The sequence below is a fragment of the Dysidea avara genome, chromosome 5 (assembly GCF_963678975.1).
Source record: "Dysidea avara chromosome 5, odDysAvar1.4, whole genome shotgun sequence".
NCBI lineage: Eukaryota > Metazoa > Porifera > Demospongiae > Dictyoceratida > Dysideidae > Dysidea > Dysidea avara.
Genome location: NC_089276.1, coordinates 14880957 through 14904883, shown reverse-complemented (window position 1 = coordinate 14904883; position 23927 = coordinate 14880957). Strand labels below are relative to the sequence as shown.

The 23927-nt window shown below is 39.7% G+C and overlaps 1 protein-coding gene and 4 long non-coding RNA genes across 5 annotated transcripts; 1 reads left to right on the top strand and 4 right to left on the bottom strand.

Annotated features, from left to right (window-relative positions):
- Positions 1 to 2163: 2163 nt before the first annotated feature.
- On the bottom strand, positions 2164 to 3803 carry LOC136256927 (uncharacterized). Its single transcript, XR_010701740.1, has 3 exons — positions 3709 to 3803; positions 3099 to 3153; positions 2164 to 2303 (listed from the first exon to the last, which is right to left on the bottom strand). It is a non-coding gene; the product is annotated as an uncharacterized lncRNA (long non-coding RNA).
- A 1285-nt stretch (positions 3804 to 5088) lies between these two features.
- Positions 5089 to 5967, bottom strand: LOC136256203 (uncharacterized). The gene is made up of 2 exons (XR_010701370.1): positions 5767 to 5967; positions 5089 to 5708 (listed from the first exon to the last, which is right to left on the bottom strand). It is a non-coding gene; the product is annotated as an uncharacterized lncRNA (long non-coding RNA).
- Positions 5968 to 7084: 1117 nt separating this feature from the next.
- LOC136256343 (uncharacterized) lies at positions 7085 to 7436 on the bottom strand. The gene is made up of 3 exons (XR_010701462.1): positions 7392 to 7436; positions 7163 to 7336; positions 7085 to 7108 (listed from the first exon to the last, which is right to left on the bottom strand). It is a non-coding gene; the product is annotated as an uncharacterized lncRNA (long non-coding RNA).
- Positions 7437 to 8784: 1348 nt separating this feature from the next.
- Positions 8785 to 9149, bottom strand: LOC136254950 (uncharacterized). Its single transcript, XR_010700839.1, has 3 exons — positions 9122 to 9149; positions 8885 to 9070; positions 8785 to 8824 (listed from the first exon to the last, which is right to left on the bottom strand). It is a non-coding gene; the product is annotated as an uncharacterized lncRNA (long non-coding RNA).
- A 6242-nt stretch (positions 9150 to 15391) lies between these two features.
- On the top strand, positions 15392 to 16208 carry LOC136255038 (uncharacterized). The gene is made up of 2 exons (XM_066047757.1): positions 15392 to 16052; positions 16108 to 16208. The coding sequence occupies exons 1-2, from the start codon at positions 15392 to 15394 to the stop codon at positions 16206 to 16208; spliced, it is 762 nt and encodes a 253-aa protein (XP_065903829.1).
- The last annotated feature ends 7719 nt before the right edge of the window (positions 16209 to 23927 follow it).

The following is a 23927-nucleotide window of genomic DNA, read 5'->3' as shown; positions in this document are numbered from 1 at the left end:
AAGGTGTGGCCCCTAAAAGGCCATGGTGAAAAAAGATGTGAAATCCAAGGTGGCGGCCAAGAAATGGCTGTGATGGTAGGTTAATGGTAAAAATTTTAATAACAATTCAGGTGAATCTGGTGCCAAAACACAAATTCACATGAATTGTCGTTATTAAAATTTTTACCATTAACCTACCATCACAGCCATTTCTTGGCCGCCACCTTGGATTTCACATCTCTTTTCACCATGGCCTTTTAGGGGCCGCACCTTTTTTTACAGCTTGGCTGTTTTTGATTAGATAATTATAGTGGGACATAAACAAAATGATTCAAATAAAATTACATTGTTCCTGTTTTATTTGATACAAATGTTTACACATGGCACATCCCAATGATTCTTCTGGACAGTTTCTTTGAAACCTCAAAGTTTGGTTAATGTCAAATTTGAAAAATAATTTATAGAATGAATCATCCTGCTCTATCTTTTTAATATATTCTGCTAGCTGCCGGGTTCCATCAAACTTTGTAGCATCAATAAAAGTATTAGCTCCAGGTACCTGATCATACACATCTGAAGTGCCATAATAAATAGGAATAGTTTGTGACAAGTAAGCATGCCAGATTTTCTCAGAAACATACTCAGGAAATATTGAGTTTTCAAATGCGATTAAAAACTTGTAGCCCTTTTCTTTGATCGTATTCAGTTTAACTGATATAAAGTCATCTGAACCTTTCCCTCTTGACGAAGGCATGTCAGTGTTATGAAGAACTGTTCCATATGAATCAATGTGTATATAATTCATTAATTCCTCCAAGTATTCTGTTCTCCATGGTTTACTATCACTGATAAACATCGCAACCCCATGCCTTCCAGAAGGTGGATCAAGTTTTAACACATTTAGTAAAGGATGTTGAGTGTCTGGCCAACACATGTATGGATAAGGGATAGTACTAGATAGTGTGTAACTGACCCTCATGTAATCTGGCGATGGCTGTTGACATATCTCACCTTCAAATCGGGGAGGTGCATGATTGTATCGGAGAATTAACTGATTTGGATATGCAGGTCGATTGCACAATTTACTGCAGTCTCGGGCCAACAGAACATCAGCAGTTTTGTAGTATGAATATTCATCAGTAAAAAAACAGATGGCATTATTTGGGAGTACACATTTCTCTGCCTCTTCTTTGTGAAGATATAGCTGCCACACTACAGCGCGCTTCATTCTGGAAAACACAATGAGACTGCTATGGTTTGTACACAATGGATTAGTTCCACGCCGGATTCTACCAGTACACAACTTTTCAATAGATTTGTCAAGAATACCTTTCATTGCATTCGCAATATGATGGCCATCCTCGGTCCGATCATTGTTTTTCAATGTAAGTTCACTTGCATCTTCAGCATTAAATAATGGCTGTATTAAAAATGACAGTGACTCGCTTTGGTTCTTGTTCCCTAAAACATACCAGACCACCATCGCCGTGACAGGGACGGCAGTGACAAGTACCACTGATAAACACAATCTTGAACTACGGACCATGGCGAAGGTGAAACTTATCTACAAAGGTCATCTGCTCCTGCACTCCTTGCGCGATTGTAGGAGTGGTTGGTACGATGTTATTCTCGATGTTATTAGTCAAGTGATCATATCCAAAAATAAAGCGACTTTTAATTTAAAAAAAATTATTGACAAGATACACGCGTCTACACTGGAAGCAGGTTTTCAAGGCTCTGTTATGGAGCATCAGATAACTTTTAAACCTTTCCCAGGTTCTAGCAGGAATGGCCAGCATGACATCTACTTTCATGTAAAATGTAACAGCTTAATACGGCCTTCTTCATGGTACAAAGTAGGGGGTTTAACATTACACATAGAACCATTGGCAATGAAAATATTGGCTCATCCCAACAATCCAGGCGCGAACTTTTTAACGAATCCCGGTTATACCAGGCTAGATCTATCCTTTCTTGAATATTTCAGCTAGCTATACCGTTCGTGACGAACGTTTTACACGGTACAAATAATTTTATAAAAATCACCATCTCAATCCAATAGTCGCATACCCCGGCTGAGCACTGATTGTTAGTGACGCGCGCGCTATATTGCGTGGGCGAGTTGCAATGGAGAAGCATTCCGTTCTTGAATGTTTAATTCATCAACTTTTCAATGGTCAACAGTCCTCGTACATCATGCTAATAACTTTTTTGATCACGTGATACATCTTTGTATTTTGTACATGTAATCAAATAAATATTTTTTTAAAATGGTCACTATAAAAATTTCAAGTTAGTTGTTTGCATTTCTCCGACATATAAACCTGTGAAAAAAACAGTAACATTTAAATTGGTAAATTTAAAAAAATCTTTATCACGCACACACTACACACACACACACACACACACACACACACAATACACACACACACACACACACACACACACACACACACACACACACACACACACACACACACACACACACACACACTACACACACACTTCACTACATAGCTATTCACATAAAAATAAAACACTTCACTACATATTCAAATAAAACACTACAAGGTATGGTAATGGTTGGTTAATTTTGTGGTGCGCCACATATAGCAACAAGGGAAATGTGTATCTGTAATCAAGAATTTAATTTAGATTGTAATATCATAATTAGATGGTCACACTATCTTTGTCAATTAGAGATGAACTGGCTTTTGGTAAAAAGCGAGGGGTAGCCAATGCCTTGGGACTCTTGTATGCTATGTGAGAAATCCAATCAGAAATACACAAATATATTAGAAACCAAATCCTAAATCCAAAATCATGTAAAAATAATGGAGAAAGTGAGTTTAACAAAGTAGACAATGATCGATCATGAATAACTAGAACAAGATGTAGATCAACAACTGTACAGGTAGTTATTAGTTAGCAATCTCACTAAATGCTTTTAAAAATACATAAAGATTGGGAGTCTCGTACACACCATTTGGGTGCTTTGCGTGGGCGTTGGCAACCCCTTGGGAAAAATAAAATAATGAAAGACTATACAGAAGCTGATCTGTACAGAAGATGAGCCCTGCACAGCTATGTGGGCTTCTTTTTACAAAGCATACACTCACCTTATTTGCACATTGCCCAATCGTCATCATGGACGCTTCGACCTCCCACCTTGCACTAAAGTAATAGAAACAAACATCATTAAATAATATAAGCATTAATATTATTATAGCATAACACAGCAGCACAATATTACAGCATGATAAACAAACCAAAGTATTTATACAGAAAACTATGTCATAGACATTTAATCGTCTTTGAGCAAGGCCATTTTAACGAAGGAGCAAATTGGGCGTGGGAGTGGGCGGGCAATTCATTACATTCTTTTCGCCGTTTATAACTATCACTGGCAAAACTAATGCATATACAATATCAAAGAACGTATATATTTAAACAGTTGTACGATACTTATAGACTGTTTTTTCACTGTCAACTACTTCTTTTGCGTGGGAGGTCCACCACCCCTTCCCTCCGCACCCTCTCACCCACCCACCCCCTATATGATATACGTGCTATACTGGCAGGTGAGCATATAAAAGTTGCTAAAATTAACAGGTTTTTGTAGAATCAGTTTTATTTTTAAAATTCTAATTGAACAAACAGTACATTTTGATACTGTAGCTGAATGACATTAAAATACATTGAATTGTCCATAGATAATATATACCTTACCCGGGATTGGAAACGGAGGCAATCAACACCTATCAACAAGTTCACTCAGCGTTGTAGTATCGCGAGTTTAGTGTAACGTAATTCCGTAATTCAGTCCGTGTTTTATAAAATAACGATGGAACTCGTAAAAGAACTCGTGCTAGAAAGAAGAGCTCGAAGCGGAAGAGCGGAGAATCCGATGGAAATGACGATGCTGGTTCGTTGTCATTATAGCTAACAATAAACAACCAGCGCTGGCAGCAAAAATTGGGCATTTTTACAGTTTAAACATTCAATTACTGATGTGCCTGGCCTGGCCTTGTTTGTGTGCAAGTTATGTTGATGTAGCCATTCATTAGCTATACCCATAGATAATATATACCTTACTATGCTATACCATACCTGTCTTTTTCTTTCAATGCAGGTCCCAAAGCAAAAGATGCTTTTGTGGAAGCACTCAGAAGCGTATTGAATGATGATTCATTTAAAATAATGTCCTCAGAAGCAATTGAAGCAAGAAAAGTGCAACAGATTCTGTTGGACTGGTGTCTTGATGCTGCCAACAATAACTGTTTTACAACATTTGTTTTGAAATTGTCAGAAGACCTGAAACAGGCAATGAGCTCTTGTAAGAAGAAATCATGCAATCGTGATAAACTTTGGAGAAACTTTTTTCTGTTGCGCTCTTCAGAGAAATTTCAAGAGGACTGAGTAAATTTTTTGGACTCCGCTAATGTGGCTGCTACACCTATCCTGTATCAGCATTTAACTGATATTTTGTTCAGGGGATACATTGGTGATCATGTGACAGGGTGTACAGCTGAAACCAAGGTTGATCCAGCACCAGCTGTAACAAAACGCGAAGGCAATGCTCTTCGTTATGCTGCCGGCTATGTTTGTAGACATTTACGTAAGAAAATCGAACGCAGTAAACATGAGCTTAAGGAAGAGATGGTATTGTGCCTGATGGCTTTAACAAAGGACACACCCAAAGAACATAGTGAATGTGGCAGTTCTGAAGAATGGACATTAGCACTAGATAGAGGTGGGCTATGGTATGCTAAAGAAACAACATTTGTATTGTTTATTGCAATAGAAGAAGAAGTGAGAGAATGCCTAAAAATGTTACTTGGTAGCAACCCAGCAGCTGGAAAAAAAGAGGAGATTGTTGAAAAAGTTATCTCCAGTGATGATGTTGAGTTTTATTGGCTGATTTCCACTGCAGATTTCGAGATTGGTGAGAAGGAGGTACATAGTGCACTTCTTAAGGAAATAGTGCAGCTTTATGTGACTATCCGTGGATTTTCATATGCGAGCTTTTGGATGGAGAAATTTAAGCAGTCAGCAAAAAAGAGTACACAGCGGTCAAAAAGCTTACGTAGAGACTTGTATGATAGCAGCTTATAGTATATTATATTATTAACATTTGCAATGCTATGCATAACACAACTTTATTTTGTGATTACAACAACACAGTAAATGATACAAGCGAAATATTAATTAATTGATAATAAAAATGGAATTTAAGGCAACAGCTTTTGCAGAAGTAATTCTAATACCATTTGTCGCCTAATGCTAGCCATATCACATTGACTAAAGTTGAAAGAAGTTTTGTTAGCCAGGCACCGAGCAATTCTGCATACAAACACACCACAGTCTGAATTATTTGTCTGTTGTGGAACACCTTGCAAAGTAGAGCAATCCCATTCCGTGGTAGAGGCACAGTTGGATGATTTCTCTAAAATATATGATTTTAATGTTTCCAAACATGCTGGATTTGGTTCATGCAGCGAGTCATAATAAACAATCTGTAGGTCAGCTGCGCTTATGCTTGCTAAACACCAGTGTGCTCCAAGGTGCACTGGAACCAACAACAACCTCTTGCTAAATAAATCAGTTTCCTTTGTCCACCGGCACACTGCCTGGGAACCAAAACATACAAGCTTTGGATAGAAAAATGTGCTGTATATGTAGACATCTGTGTTGGCCTCAGCTACTAATTTCATGTAGCAGTTTATCACCTAGCAAAAGAAAATGGCAACACATAAAAAATAAGTACTACATCACGAATAGCCTTACTTGGTCATTTAACCATCCGGTATCTTTTAAAGTCCAGAAGTCATGACGTGTTAAAGTAATGGTACAACACCTTGATAATTCTTCCTCCGCAGGTCCTGGTCCTAGTGCCTCACTAATCATATCATCATCAGTAGAATGGGCCTTCTGCTCAAATGATATGTCCATTTCTGTCACATCATTTCTATCGTGACTGCCAGCAAGTGTATCTTTTTCATCCATTTCAACAATGTCTACTTCTACAGAAGTTTGCTGATGCTTATGACTTTTCACCTGATCATTCGAGCAAGATTCATGGGAGGCTTCTGTCACATCTGATGTTGCTTTTCATTAAGTACTGGTGCTGGCACATCATTACTGTTAGGGTTATCGCTTGAACTGGCAGGCATATCAACAGTAACAACTTTCTGTACAGGAATATCCAAATATTTTGAAGCTATAAACAATTCTTTTCTTGGAGCAAATGACTTTTTTTTAACCTTTTTGGCTGCCAGTAACTTCAATTTGCTTTTGAACACTCTTGGTGGCTTTATAAGCTTAGAATAAGATTTGTCCCTACATTTAGCCTTGCACCGTTTCTTAAGTGGCCTGCTCTCCTGCTCTATATCTATAGACTGCTTCTTGCCACGGCAATTTCCTTTTGAAATGCTTCCACAAACAGAATTGATTACTTTCAGTGCCTGACTATTCTTACAAAAATCACTGACATTTGGGTTTTCATGTCTCCCTCCACATTGCCTTTGGCAGCCAAAGTAATTTTCAAGAGGATCTTGACAAAGCCTCTCACTCAAGAAGAATTTAACTCCTGGTATGGTGAATATGTATTTAACCAGTTCCACAAATGATTTAACTAAAAAAGATTAATTGATAATTAAAGTAATATATTATTACTGCATGCAATACCTGTGACAGTGATGCCAAGACGAGTTTCCCTAGGCATTAACATCATTTCCTTTTGTTTTGGAGAAAATCCTTCCCTTTCATAGACACTTTTCTCCCAGTTCTCCAAGTGAGGCATAAATTCTTCTTCAAGCCACTGCAGTGCATAAGCAAACAATAAAGTACAACATCTACTAAGTAGTTCTCTAAAATGGTCTACTGTCTACAAACAATGTCACACCCCAATGCATACATTATAATAATACCAATAACAAACTTGCAAATGAAAATCCTTTTTAGAAGTGTAGGGATCTTTGAATGATTTCCTGCTGTGGTATCCAGTAACAGCATTGGATATGTTGAAGCAATCAAAAAACTTATCGATCATTTTAACAAACTTGACTATTTCCTGTACTTCTTCACCATAATTCTCTTCAAGCAACTTAGCCACTGTCTCACTAAGAGCCTACACATGTATAATGCATTATACAGCATGCTAACCACATTCTTGTGAACTTACTTGTGCAGCTAAATCCACTCTCATCTTCAAAAACGTCGTTAAATAAACATGCTCGTACCTCAGCTTTTTCACTTGTCTAATAACTCCTCCTTGTTGGGGTACTGCTTGTGGTCCTCCTGTATCATCAAGGTAAAGTTGTTCTAAGTGCCCCCACGATATTGCTTTACCATTGCACTAAATGAAAAAGGAAAATAACGTACTCTCATTGCAGCTATAGCTATCAACTTACCCATAATTTTCGTTTGTTACTGTTCCAGCTATTTCTAATTGTTTTTAGCAAATGAGGATGATCAGATATGAAATGCAAGTCACGTGGTCCCACTCGTGCAAAAGGGTTGGGTACTTTGTAGACCATTTCATCTTTGGCATTGTGGAGTTTCCACAATCGACGATTTGGTGATGCACCATCACACGTAATTCCTAAAACACGGAAGCCCATTCTCTCAAGCCTTGATATTGCCTCCCACACAGGGTCAAACATCAACTCTCCACTGAGGTTGTTACAAGCAAACTGCGCATATGGGTAGTTCAACTTCTGAAAAATGCCTCTCACCATTAGCACCAACATTGAACTTGCGAGTTGTTGTTCATGTTGTGTCTCACCCAAAGCATTCTCAAATTCAAGCAGTCTATTATTAGTGTTGCCTAGATTGACAAAGCCGATTAAAGAACCCTGGTGTTTATCATATACAAGGTCAGTCTTGATATGAACTTCATCCATGACTAAGAAGACATATCTGTTAAGCTCGTTACTCAAAAAAGCAATGTCGTAAAGCTCTCGATCTGTTTCTGCAGAGAAGCCGATGGTAGTTGATGTATAGTGGGTGTAATCACGCGGTGTTCTTTGTGAAGGCAGTTTGATGCACCCTGTTTTCCGCAGTAGTTCATATGATTTTCCAGATAAATGTCTGAGATACAAGCTCCACTTAATGACTAGTGGGTGCCACTTCATTGACCGAGAGTCCTTTATAGAGCATGCTGTTTGCTGTTGGTCCCAAAAAAGGCATTGAAAAGATCCTTCTGGATACATAGAATGTACTTGCTTTGTGGTTGCATCCATCATAGCCTTCATATCATCATGCAGATCAACATTTAAGGTTACACCGTCTTGGGTAGCTGCAGTTGAAATCTTCTCTTGTAATCGACAAACACGAAGCTTTGCTTTTTTGCTCTCCTGGTGTAGATTTCTCAAGCGCTCATCTTTTTCAGACGCACTCAAATTCGCATAAGTTGTATGACTGCTGGGATGAGTCTTCTAATCTTTTCGGCGACGTGACAGCATAACTGATAGCGTTTTCTTATATTTCTTACAACATATGCACAGCCTGGACTCTTCTGTACTGTTCATCAATATATCACACTCAACATGATAGATGGATAAGCTACCAGTCCTTGCGGTGTCCAGTGCTGCCACAGTGCTGGTTCCTACAAAAGTTATTTACATCAAAGTATTGTGAACACAACAAAGGTATGCACACATAAAACTTGTCATGCTCTATTGACTTTACATACAGTTAAATGTATGTAGAAAGGACAGCTTACTTGAATTATCTTTGAGTTCACCATTCTGAATGTTTGGGAGCTTCAAGAATGCATCATCACAGTTGCCTTCGCAAACCTTCCTTGTATGTAGAATGTTGATAAAGTTTGATACATGTGAAACTACAGGAAACATAAAATTTCCATTGCATGTTTAATATCGTACAGCAATCCAACCAATACCTGAATTAAGAGATGTCGGAATGTCTTTCAAAAGAGCAGATGAGGGCTTCAGAGTTTCTCTTTTATAATTCACAATCCATGAGAAGTCTTCCTTAATGGCTAACGATCTTAAAACCTCAGTGCCAGACTCAAAATAACCCAGTTGGAATATTCTCAATTCTGCATTTTGGATTGTATCAATCCACCCTGTAAAAGGAATGATTTAGCTAAGCATCTGCACACACTGTGTCACTCTACCTGAAGGAATGCCATTACACTGTTTCAGTCTACTGTGCAAATATCCAAAGACCTGACTGGTGCATCAACAAATGAACACAATTAAAGGCAGAGACACTTGAAATGACAGTGGCAGAGACACCTTCAGCACTGACACATCTCTCAAAGGAATTGAAACTGGTAGCCTCTTAGGTTTAGGCCGCCAGTGTTTGTTACTATGAAGTCTAAGCTTTCTGTGACCACTCCTATCATTCATCTGCAAAAAAATCCAGTGCAAACTATAGCTATATGCATAATAATAAAGCAACAGTTCTGAAAAGGAAATACTTGCATTTACTTGAAGATTCAAGGATTTCGCCTACATCAGTACAAGTTAGCAGCCTTAAAACTATCCTATTTTGTTTGTATACATATGAATTACAGGAAATACTTAAGAAAGAAAGTTAGTAGCCTTTAGAAAATGACCTGTAGGCCTCAAAACTTAATACCTCAAAATCGCTTGTTTCGCAGTTGCGCTGCAATTTGATGGCATAAACGGTAAAACTAAGGGTTTTAAGTAGCATGATTTTGTCCGCTAATGTCTCAGCTTTCAAACAGTGTAGTGTACATCGAAAAATATCGCTCCCACACTGCTCTACGAACCCCAAAAGTCGAGGGTACGACTAGAAAGCAATTTTTTGCATAAACCGCGTCAAACGCTATTTGTTCAAAATTTTGACGATTGTATGCAAGTAATACAACAGTATTGTTCTTACCACCACGGTAAATCCTCTTCATGTTCACAACTAGTAGCTTATCTACCCGTTCTTTTCCTTTCTTCCGTCGGCGAGGTGAAACCTTACATATCAAAGCGAAAGTGTTGATTATTACAATGCTGACGGCTCGCGATTTTTGTATTGAAGTGTGTCCGGTTTCCAATCCCGGGTAAGGTATATATTATCTATGAATTGTCTGATATGTTTTAGCAGACTGCCATGTTTGGCGCGGCCGCCCCTTCGATTAGAATTATCAAAGGGGCGGCCGCGACGCGCGGATAATAGGGTCTGGCCACGTGAGATAAGACAACCTACAGGCCGAAAAGCTTCCGGGGACGCCTCCACCTAGCCGGGATTAATTAAAAACAGTGAAGTGTTGACTGCTATTTTGGAACCTGGCGAACATTGTGAGGGTGACGAAAGCCGTGTTTTGTGAAGGAAATTGCCAGGGTTAATTAGCTAGCCGGCTACAGCCTACACAGAAAATGTGCTGGAGTGACTCGTCCCGCCTTCGAGAGATTGGGTGAGCCAAACCATAGATTTATATCAGTTACTCACATGATACTTTTATATCTCTGTATTGCATGTTCGTGGTGCTACCAGTGGCTAAAAAAACCATTTTTTACAACTAGCCCTAACCTGAGACTGGGGGTGGTAGCTACACATGGTGTTTAAAGTAAGTACTTTTTGGGCTATGTATTGCCATGATTTTCCAAACATTAAAGTAAAGAGAGGGCTTGTATAACAAAGTTCCATGCAGTAAAGGGGAAATCTGCATGGACTATAGTGGAGTCGGGGATATATACTCCAGGGACAAGATTGGGTCTTGAGGTACTTTTAGTCAAATTCCTGCATGTAGTAAATTTTGAAGAGTTAAGATGTAAGTGTGTATAACGCAAGTGACCGATTATCGAACAAAGTTTATACTTTACTTCATCAATAAATTGATATCTCCAGGAAAGTAGTATCAACCTCAAATTTTCACCAGAAAGTAGCACTTTTCTCATAGAACACCTCGTGTAAGTTTAAGCAATAGTGTCCAATTAGTGTTTGTGCTATGATTGGATTTATACATTCCATATAATACGAATTATCGAACACCGGTACATATTATCGAACGCCCATTAATTTCCATTGATCAATTATTGAACATTTTGCACCTTTTCTACTCTGGTGACCCCAGTGCAACCTACACACTCTTAATTATTATATCAACCTGTTATCTGAAGTTCCATGATACTGTAACTGAAGTCTAGTTTTGATACAAGCATGCACGTGTGAGTTACAATGGTGAATCATTAATTAGTGTTAAATGCGTACAGTACAAAATCATCACATTACGAACAATAACACCAGGGGCAGATCCAGGACCTGGCAAGGGGAGGAGCACAAACAGGCAAGTTGTAGGTAGTTACGGAGAGCCAGATCCTCTTGTTAGTTGCTACATTTTGAAGCAGCAAATTATATACCTCTTAGTAGTATCTCACTGTTGATTTTTACCATTTTGGCCTTTGCAGATGGCTGTGAAGTCTTTAAAACTGTTTAAAAGGCTCTGAATGTCTTAAACAACAGCAACACAATACTTATTTTTAGAGGAGCTTAGTACGCACAAAGGTGCTGGTTTTTTTTTTCATAGCTAGTTTGACTTTGGTTTGCTTTAGTTTCACATAATTATAAACACCTTACGAGTATGCGGAATAATATTGTCAACTTCCAAATATGTTACATGATTTTAATGTTGGTTGTGCCAAGAGTCACTGCAATCACATGAATAAAAAAAACTTAGACTAAGAAAACAAAACAAAAAAACTTTACTAAAGTGAGGTTCGAACCTGGGACCTCCCATACTCACCATACTCTAGCCCAGTGCTCTAACCACTGTATTACTGTGTCGCCAGTTACTGTATACCCTTAGTTTGTACCTTATATATATATGTCATTCACGAAGAAGCCTATATGTGACCCGGTCTGCGAAAAGGGGTCTTATAGCCTTTCCAATTATCCACGTTTGGCTAATCATAACTCCTGATCTGCAAAAGCTATCACCTTGTAATTACACCCACAGCCAGTGCTATGTTAGGGGTGTGTAGAGACCAAATTATAGGCCTGTACCATATTCACAAGTCAAGGTATGGGTCATCAAGTATATGCACTCGAAAAGGCTATAAGACCCCTTTTCGCAGACCGGGTCACATATATAAACAATACCAGTAAAGAAGAAACCAAACCTAACCCTGACTCTACCCCTAACTCTAAAATACAAGACGTGTCTCCTAACTTCGAATGCTCGGGGAATATTGCTAGACGAGTCCCCTAAAGTTGAATGCTAAGGGTGTATTACTAGGCACGAGCCCTAAAGTCGAATACTCGGGACATACTAGATGCGTGCCAACCCTGTAGCTCACCTCAAACTCAACAAAAACTTACCTTCAGACAACTAATAGTGAATTCTGGGTGACTGCGCAGTGACTTTAGCAGCAGTCAAGGTGCCATGACTCTAGGCACAGCATTTAATGTTTGTACCATTTGATAATAGGTACCGTATACCGTTCAATAGTAGGTCACTTACACTGACTTCTTGAAGTTTATACTTTTCTGTGGTACAGCTGGCTATTTTTGTCTAAGATTTACAACTAGCCAAAAGTCATTTATAACTATCTTTTTGGCCACAGTCCCTGGTTGGTACGCCAGAAGTGAATAAAGGCTTGCGTGGGCGCCACGATGCGTACACCTTTTCAGCTATAAGTCACTAAGTCTAAGTCCTTGAAATTAGGTTAGGTAAACCTAAGGCTGCAGCACATGTTGCTGCAGACCTTCAGTGCTGGTCACTGTAAAGCATTAATACAATAAATACTTTAGGATTAAGGAAGAAAATCCATCCCTCCTGGAGGAGACTGAGTGTGGCCCCGACTAGACATTGGGTGACCTGCAATTCGATTCCTGGGGTTGGAGGGATTTTTTTTCTTACTTTGGCCCCTTTTCTGTTACACCTTTTCAGCTATAAGTCACTAAGTCTAAGTCCTTGAAATTAGGTTAGGTAATCCTAAGGCTGCAGCACATGTTGCTGCAGACCTTCAGTGCTGGTCACTGTAAAGCATTAATACAATAATACAATAAAGTACAGATAGTATATTCTCCATACCGAGAATATACTGTCTATGGCTAAAGTTGCTATCCACCATCTTGCACTGCTGAAGAGTAGCCCTTCAACATAGAGTAATAGAGTGAGTAAATCTTGCAGGTCATTCCGTGGGTTATCTCAATGGAGAACCTTTCGGGTTATTACTTGGATTACAAACTGAAATATATTTTATAGTTATAACATGGTTACAAGGGATGTGACAAAAATATATGCACGAGCACCCGCAGGGCACAAGAGCGTATATTTTTGTCATATCCCGAGTAATCATGCTATAGCTGTTATATTCTACACCCCAGTAGATGAAACGATTATAGATAGTAATGTACAGTGAAACAGCACCTGTTGAAGATCAAAATCAATAGAAATCCTTGATGTTTTTGATCTCTTTTACAGTGCCACACCCATCTATCCCGACTCAGTGAAGAGGACAAGAGTTAGTAAAGGAGACAAAAGTTAGTAAAGGAGACAAGAGTTCATCAAAAATCCTTCTCCTTGCTCACAGTGCTCAGGTGAATAATTCTTAGCGCTTGTTATTATAGACTTGTTTACCATTTAAATAAGAATTTCACGGAATGTACCGTATATGGTAAGCATAGCCACAAATTAACATTAAAGCGTGGTATATCACTTGTATACCACAGCACGCGTACAGCACTTTTGATCTCAACCATGGGAGTGGTATACATATCAATGTTGAAACTGGGTCACTACTGCTGACCCAGATGACCCGGGTTGACCCGGAGTAATTAAAGCTGAGACGTGTTTCGGCTAGTCTCGAGCGAGTGAATGAGTCTACATTTTGAGTGTTCGATCTGTGTTGAGTAAATATTGCAACTTTAGCGTAGCTGTAGGTTGAAGACCAAAAAAAAAAAAAAAGTCTTCACTTACTGACAATAGCTACCTCACGTATGTTATTAATGCGATAAGTGGGCGTGGCTCACAAAAGAGCTACGCGATAGCGTTTATAAGTTTCCACGCCGTCAAATGAACAATTTCGTTTCTCACATGATCCAATCCAGGTCAAACCCGGATAAATTGTAAACCGAGTCAGACCCGGATTACCCGGAGAAAATGTGACCCGGATGACCCGACCCGGTTTCAACGCTGATACATATGTAGCAAATTTGGAAACAGGCTATCGTGACACCCTTGTTTAAAAAGGTGATAGATCCAACTCTCGAACTATCGACCAATTTCACTTATGTGTATATGCTGTAAAGTTCTGGAACATAATATTATTATACATACAAACATCATGTCTCGCTTCTCTGAACACGTGCAGTGTACTCTCCGAATCCCAATTTGGATTTCGTAAGAATCATTCAGCTGAACTGCAACTAATAAAAGCATCTCATGACTTTACTTTTAGCTTAAACAACAAAGGCCAAACTGATGCTGTGTTACTAGATTTAGTAAGGCCTTTGACCGAGTTCTGCATCACTTACTGCTCACAAAGCTTCAACATTCTGGTATAAACCTTCTGACAGGTCCCTAGTGGGATAGCATTTAATTGTAAAAGTGGTAACATGTTGAACTTGATTACTGACCTTTTGGACAGCCATACTCAACATGTGGTATGTAGTGGTGAGTGCCATGAGAAAGTAGTTGATGTGAGGGGGAGTATAGAATCTCTGGCAGCAGGGGGTATGGGGGGCACAGCCCACCAGAAGCTGTAGCCATTTTAGCTTTCACAATGTTTCAAAATTCACCAAAATTTTGCAATTTTTATAGGTACAGTTACACCAACTTTTAGTCCAAAGAATTTAAAACAGACTAATTTGCAGTTATAAGCATACAGCTGCAGGGGTCAAGATTCATGGGTACCATGCACTGGCAGGAGCCCTAGCAAGAGTTACACTATTAAATTACAATACAAAATAAACCTCTTGTGGCAAAGCTTGGTACAGCGGTAATTAAGACACCAACTCTAAAAATAAGAGATACCTGGTTCGATTCCTGCTGTAGTCAACTTTCTTCAGTTTTTTTTACTACTTTTCAGGGGCGGATCTAGGATTTATAAAAGGGGGGGCTAACTCAAGGTACTAATCTCTTGGGTAGAGATGTGTGAAGCACACTTCCCAGCATGCGAAGCATGCTGGAACTAGGGGGGTCTGGGGGCATGCCCCCAGGAAAAATTTTGAAAATAGATGCTAAAATACTGCAATTTGGAGACATTTCCACATAAAATTCATAATATTGTAATATGATTAGACTTGTAACATTAGTAGGCATACTCTTATAATTGTTATTGTAACACACACGCAGTTTGTAAACATACATAGATGAATGTGTCTCACGTGATTGTAATTTTGATGAGTCAGATGAACACGTGTTGTGTGTTGTATGCTGGTGTCTTTGAGTAAGAGACGAGAGTTATTACACTGGTAGCAGAGGATGGTTGAGTGTCACATCAGTCTACCCAAGCCTTTTTCCAGCGGAGATGTCAAGGACTGGTTCCAAAGGTTTGAGATATGCGCGACTGCGAATGGGTGGAAGGAAGAAGACCAAGCGATCAAGTTACCGACGTTGTTGGAGGGGGAAGCACTGGCCATTTGGCTCGAACTTACAGCGGACCAGCAGAAAGATTACACGGTTGCTAAAAGAGAAATACAGAACGCAATGATGCCCGTGGGATTCGTATCGCTGGATGAGTTCCATCGAAGAAAGTTGAGGCCTGGCGAAGCGATCCCTGTATTTGTTCATGATCTCAAGAAGTTGTTCGAAATGGCTATCCCTGGTATGAATAAGGAAGCAAAGGACGCCTTATTGTTACATCAGTTTGTTGCTGGTTTGCCGGAGCTGATAACCAAGCAGTTACGAGCGTCAGGAGAAGTTAAGACGCTTGAAGGGGCAGTCACTCGTGCTAGGTTGCTGATGACGGTTGATTCACAGGCAGTCTCCACTGTCAGAGATGTTGCTGAGGAGCAGACAGAGGTGCAGAAATTAAGAGACCAAGTGGCACTGCTGACGGAGCAGATGGCTTCCTTGTCAACGTGTCAAGGTGGCTATCAACAACAAAGGAGGAAACCAAGATGTTTTATTTGTGGCCAACCAGGTCATGTTCAGCGTGATTGTCCAGCTCAGCAAAACCGTTTATGTTTTTCTTGTAGCCAACCAGGTCACCTGGCAAGAAACTGTTGGTATCAGGGAAACGGACAGGGGGCGTCTGCACAGGGCAGCAGGCATCCCCGCCCATAAGCTCCACTGCTGATTTAATGACTGTAACTGTTGCCGTAGTTAAATGCCAAGCTACCATAGTTAAGGGAGTACTGGGTGGTATTGCAGTGGATATTATGCTCGATTCAGGATCTTCAGTATCACTAGTGCGGTGTGACTTATTGTCTAACATGAAGAATGTGATTGAAGCTCCACAGGCTAAGTCAATACACCTTGTGACAGCTTCTGGAGATCAACTACCAATACTCCGACACATAAGGACATCTGTACAGCTGAGTGAGTTTAATATTCTGCATAATTTTGTTGTGGTTGAAAGCTTGGTTACACCAGTAATTTTAGGAATTGACTTTTTGCAACAAAATGGGTTGGTTCTAGACTTTACTTGTACACCAGTTGCTGTTAGTAGAGGTTTTCCCAATACAAACATGCCAGTAGATAATGTTGCATTGGCCAAAGTCATCCCTATTTATGAAGAAGTGCATGTGAACCAAGCTTCCCTATGTATGATTCAGTCTCAAAATGAATCAGGTACTGACCTTGTAGATGAGTGTGCTATACCTGACTATAAGGGCCCTTTAGAGTTTGATACCCCGAAGTGTAATGATGTCCAGTTAGAATGCATTGTAGAGCAGTTTAAAGGAGTCTTTTGTACCACTCCAGGCAGGACTGATGATGCATATCACTTCATATCCACTTCAGGCAACCCAGTAAGGGTGCCACCTAGACGAATCCCAGCACAATACCGGGTTGAAGTAACTCAACAAATTGAGACAATGCTAGAGCAAGGTACCATCACACGTAGCAAGAGCCCTTGAATGGCCCCGGCAGTGTTTGTGCCAAAAAAGTCAGGCCAGATACGGATATGTGTTGATTATAGAGAACTTAATAAACGAACCACCAAGGACTCATATCCATTACCACTACCAGTTGAAGTACAAGACAGGCTTGTAGGGTCTACCATCTTTACAACGCTTGACCTACATAGTGGTTACTGGCAAGTACCAGTTAACCCAGCGGATAGAGAAAAAACAGCATTCTGTCCAGGCCCTGGTATGGGACTATATGAGTTTTGTAGGATGCCCTTTGGTTTGACTGGTGCTCCCAGTTCATTCCAGCGGCTAATGGACAAGACCTTAAGTGGGCTACCGTTTGTCACCATCTATTTAGATGACATCTTGATCCATTCAGATAGTGTAGCTACACATGCCCAACATTTAAAGATGGTGTTCCAACGGATTAGAGATGCAGGATTGACACTTAGAGGTGCCAAGTGCCATATTGGCTTGCCTAGTGTGCGTTATTTAGGGCATGTGTTTTCAGCCAAGGGTATGTCTCCCGATCCCAGTAAAATCCAAGACATTACTGACTGGCCATCTCCTACTAATCCAACGGAAGTTCGCCAATTTCTGGGACTGGCGTCATATTATAGGCGCTACATACTCAATTTTTCTAACATTGCAGCACCGCTGTACTCACTTACTCAGAATAATATTCCATTCTCATGGGATGAAGCATGCAACAAAGCTTTCACAGCCTTAAAAATGCAGTTAGTACAGACCCCTGTTCTTGCTTACCCTCGTTTTGGTCCTAATGCTGATGAGTTTGTCCTGCAGACAGATGCTAGTGCAGTGGGTTTGGGTGCAATTTTAGAGCAAGGTGGGCATGTCATTGCTTATGCTAGTCGCACTCTGACATCAGCTGAGCGTAACTATAGTGTAATACAGCGTGAATGCCTTGCCATTGTTTTTGCTTTGAAACAGTATCGCCACTATCTTCTGGGTAGATCATTCCGACTCTACACAGACCATGCTCCCCTACAATGGCTCTCAGAGCAAAAGATGGAAGGCATGCTGTGTCGTTGGGCTTTAGCAATGCAAGAGTTTAGTTTTAAGATAGTGTATCGAAAAGGCTCAGTTAACACCAATGCTGATGCGTTGTCACGCTTGTCACCAAATCGATGTGCTGTAACTATTTCCATGCCATCTGATTCACTATCTCACTTACAAGATGCCCAACTAAAGGACCCCACCATATCTCAGGTATACCACACGCTCTCAGAGTCGTCAGGTATTCCATCTGATAAGAAATGGAACCAACCTCTACTCCGTAGATTTAAACAACTGTGGAAGCAATTGTTAATCACAGATGGTACAGTGTACCGTAAGTACTCCCCTGGGCCACTGGAACCAGTTATTACTGTACCTGTTCTTCCCCCGTCTGCCCAGCACGACGCACTACGTCTCAGTCATGATGTTCCTACAGCAGGCCATCAAGGGGTGGAGAAAACATTGCAGAAGTTGCGTAAGGTAGCTTACTGGGTTAATATGGCCAAGGATGTTGACCAGTACTGTAGAAATTGTCTAACGTGCCAACAATCCAAGGTCAGCTTGCCACAGCGTGCCCCACTACAGAATGTTCCAATCGGTCAGCCTTGGCAGATGGTTGCTGTCGACATACTACAAGTTCCATTGTCAACCAACAATAATCGTTATTTGTTGGTACTACAGGATTATTTTACCAAGTGGGCCGATGCTGTACCCCTCCCTGACCAAACGGCTAGTCGTATCACAACAGCTCTGATCAATTTTTTCTGCACATATGGCCCACCGCAGATTATACATTCAGATCAAGGCCGCAATTTTGAAAGCACTATTTTTAATCAAGTGCTGCATGCATTTGGTGTTCGTAAGTCGCATACCACCCCATACCACCCCATACCACCCACAAGGGGACGGTATGGTTGAACGTTTTAACTGGACGTTGTTACAGCTTTTACGCGCTTATGTTACTTCTCAAAGTGATTGGGAAGCACATTTACCACTTGTGTTGTATGCATACCGAACATCACGTCACAGCAGTACAGGCATCTCTCCCTACATGCTACTGTATGGCAAGGATCCCCCTAACTTCCAAGGGCTTAGCCAGCATTCCTATGACTCTCTGTCATATCCTGCTATACTCCAAGCTAGATTAGCAGAGTTACAGGATTTTGTTCATGTCAACATCACACAGGCAGCAGCTAGCCAAAAGTCATTTTATGATCAGCATACAAGTTTACCATACTTTAAACAAGGACAGCCTGTTTGGCTTTCTGTACCAACTGCAGGCAAATTGGATCCCAGATGGGAAGGGGAATGGATTGTAAAATCTGTAAAAAGCCCTGTAAGTATAGAGATTCATGATGGTAAACGTACTAAAGTTGTCCATACTAACAGACTGCGACATCGTTGTGTTCCAGGCCTGAAAAACACCAACACCTCTGCTAAGAGGGAGGATGAAGCTGATGCTGGCACTAGAGATGATTGGTCCCCACCAGGAATTGAACATGTAACTGTACCAGCAGCTGATGATGATGAAGTTCCAGTACCACGCTACCCTCAAAGACACTGACAACCACCGGAGAGATATAAACCATGATGCTTGTGGACAAGCATATTCTGGGAGGGGCAAGTGTAATATGATTAGACTTGTAACATTAGTAGGCGTACTCTTATAATTGTTATTGTAACACACACGCAGTTTGTAAACATACATAGATGAATGTGTCTCACGTGATTGTAATTTTGATGAGTCAGATGAACACGTGTTGTGTGTTGTATGCTGGTGTCTTTGAGTAAGAGACGAGAGTTATTACAATATTTTCTGCCTGTAGATATTTTATATACTGCCTTTAGATTGTAGGTATGGCTCTCTGAAGCATTTTGCTAATGGAAAAGTTAGGGTAGGTTACAGACAACCAAGTACATGATGCACCCCTCTCACAATTGTACAACACTGAATAGGTGCATGTTAGAATAATAATGTTGAAAGTGGAAAATTTTGAAACTTGAACAATACAAGATTGAATCTGAGAGCATTTTCAATGGAAATTGTGTACCTGAATTAAGTATTGCCATACATACAAACTGCACAAGTAGATGAATGAAGCACTTTAAACAGATGCACTTCATTGTATGCATAGGTGCAGGTAGATTTGGAAAAATTCCATAACAGAACTAACTACATGTTTCCAGTGAATGTTCTATTAGAGTAGTTAGCTGACTGCTCTATTAGAGTATCTCGATCTTATACACCTCCAATGCTGATCCCAGTCCTTGTTGCATAAACTTTAGCATAAATCCACTGATAATACCTTGGAAAGATGTTTATAAGGTGGTTTTATGAGTATTTGTATTATTAGTGATCATATAATTATGCTAAGACAAAATTTCATTATAATACTAAGCATATTGATCAAGTAAAGCCTAAATATGAAGGAGGGGGCTTCAGCCCCCAAAGCCCCCCCCCCCCTGGATCCGCCCCTGCTTTTAGGAACATGTTTTTTATAAGGCCTTGACTGCTCTATTAGGGTATTTCAGTATTCTACTAGAGTATATCGATCTTTATCATGGTTTTCTGCCCCCACTCCAAGAAGGATAATTTCGGCGTGACAGCAAATCTAGGGGGTGGCGTGACAGCAGATCAAGGGGGCTCAGCCCCTAGCCCCCCTCAGCAGACTGAGGGGGCTTCAGCCCCCTAGCCCACCCCCTTCTGCCGGCTATGGTGATGGTGCTACCTATTAATGTAACCAGCAGCATACCCAGAGAAGTGTGTTGGGACCACTACCATTTCTAGCATATATCGATGACATCACTACCAACTTATCATCTTCCTGTCATTTATGCTGATGACTGTATTATGTACAAAAAGACTGATACACCTGATGATGCTAAAATACTTCAAGAAGATTTGAGAAAACTGGAAATATGGGAAGAGACCTGGGGGATGAAATTCAATATAGAGAAATGTATGATATTTACAATCACATTAAAACATAATCCTTACATCGCAGAATGCACCCTCCATGGCATAAAACGGAATCCTGTTGCAAATGCTAATACTTGGGTATCAATTTTGATAGAAAACTTACATTCAACCACCATGTGGACACTGTTTGCCAAAAACCTAATAACACTTTAGCATACCTATGCAGAAATCTGAAACACTGTCACCAAAGAAGATGCCTACAAGATATTAATTTTGTCCTACCAATCTTAAACTATGTTGGGACAGTCTGGTCTCCACACACACAATACTACAGCAATAAACTAAAAGCTGTTCAGAAACGTGACACTTGTTTTATTGTGTCACAGATTAAGTAGTATAATCCATACTGTATCACCATACAAAGCTTTGTCTCTTGATGATCTACAAGATTGTCAATCACCTATAGTAGGGCTCCCTATCTCCAGTTATATTGTACATTCCACAAGTTGATTATGAGGAAATCAGGAGAAGTTCATTAAACCATCTGTAGCTGCTACTGTTGATGCATACAAATTTAGTTTTATCTAAGATCAATTACCCTATGGAATCAACAACCAATTAATGATTTTTTGTTTCACTAAACGATTTTGATAGCATTCTTCAATCAACACTGACATATTCAATGAAACAAAGTAATTAATCAATCTAAATGCATTGTTTTTATACTCAAATTTGTACGTTTTACAATCATAAATAGCTATATAAACGGTGTATATAGGGATGGCACCTTGATGAAGAAAAGCAGAGAATATCAACTTCAAACTAGGAAAAAATTCAGCAGCCATGGATTTCAGTAATCTAGATTTATAGCAGGTACCTCATCAGGGTCATGGAATTTTGATGGGTTATCAATAAGCAAGCAAGTGATTCCTTGAATTTCCTTCACAACAGATCTCAATATTAGGTACATCTGGATAGGTGCTATCTGGATAGGTGCTGGACCCCATATCCGGGGGTGGTTGGAGATGCTCATCATTTGGTGATTATAGAGGAAAAGTACTGGTTTAAATGTTAGCTTTGGCTTGGTTGTCATCATGCCAAACTCCATCTTTTTGTAAAGTTGGTACACCACAATAATCTTTCTGTAGCATTTTCGTTTACTATTAACATATGAATCATGGATAATGTCAGACACATACTTGTTATAAGACCTACGACATTCTCTTTGCATTTCTCTTTTAAGATCTTTAAATTGTGTCCAATGTAGTGATAAATTTGATCTTATGATTTATCCAAAGCTCACGACTGCTAGTGTGTTGATCTTAAATGTATTTTAACAGACTCAATAATTTGTTATGAAATAGTGACCATAATACTTCTACAGGTGAATAGTCTTGTGTAAGTTTTGAGCAAACCTCCAATCAAAAGTTACTTCAACAGGTCTTACAGCTGACCCTTAGGCCATACCAAATTAATCATATGTTATACATATTGTTTTCCCTCTAGTAGTGACCCAGAAAGCCGAAAAATAAATAGAATGTAAATCATTTCTGCTGCAACTGACTGTTTTGTTCGAGTTTATATGGTTGCTCTATTAGAGTATCTCTATCTTGACACGTGCAAAAGCTAAAGTCCTTCTGAAATAGTCCATTTTTGCCATTACAATTGTTCAGTAATGCTTGCACAATATGTCTACAGTCATATTAGTGCGCTCTTTTAAGATATCATGTGATTTACATTTATTTGTGGGTTTGCCAAAACATTGACCCACCGCATCCATGCAGCATAAGATTAGTTTGTCATGGCCTTACAATAGTAACCAGCTAGTCCTTACATGCTTGAGGAAGTCAAGGTTAGCCAGATTACTAGGTGTAACCAGATTGATAAGCCTTTTAAAATCTGTACTATAATATGCTATTATACTTCTAGCAAGATATATAGCTACTGCATGTAGGTAGTTAAGCAAGCTTCCCCTTAGCTACGAAGGAGATAACTAGTTACACATCACTTGCACAGGTATCTATCACCTATTGGACAATATTGAGGCAGTATTGGTTAATTGTGATTGTAATTTTCAACAGGGATTCCACTCAGTGAGACATTGATTTTCAGTGGGCTTGCACCAATTATGCTGGAATAAGTTTGAGCATAATAGGCTAGCAAAAGCATCAAGTATTACGCCAGCACAATAGGATGATTTTCAAGAATTTTAATTAAAACGCACAATGCGCATACCAAACATACTGCACAACATGAACACACTGCACATTATTACTACATTTCATATCAAAAACCTTGCAGTGTTATTATTTTTACTATGTCTTGACTGATTATTCACACTTTATGGAAATAAGATTGAGATACTCTAATGGAGCAGTCACTTACTCTAATACAGTAGTCAGGAAATGCAGATATACTCTAATAAAACAGTTAGCTCTCAAGCATAATCTTGATTTTGAGAACATAATTTTGAGCATAATAGGCTGGATTTTTGAGCACTGCTCAAAAGCATAATAGGCAATTTTCAATGCATAATTGGCTCAAGCCTAATTTTCGGTGGAGACCTGCATACAAGCAACAAACACATAACAGTTTCTTTTTGGTTAGGTAAAACTAAGCCCACACAAGTCTTCAGATCAACCCAAAATGCTTTCGACAAGTTGCTATGGAATTTGAAAATAATTATTTAACAGAATTTTCTAGTGACTGACTGACTGACTGACTGACTGACTGACTGACTGACTGACTGACTGACTGACTGACTGACTGACTGACTGACTGACTGACTGACTGACTGACTGACTGACTGACTGACTGACTGACTGACTGACAGTGGCGGATCTAGATAATTTCAGAGGTGGTTTCAGATTCCACTCAAAACTAAAAAAAAAATGACAACCTGCTGTTGAATGCCATAATTGTGATTTCAAAGGCAGTATGAAGTTTCGCCAGTAGAAAGTCCTTCTATAATACACTATGTGTAAGTCATGGCGATTTTATCACCCAT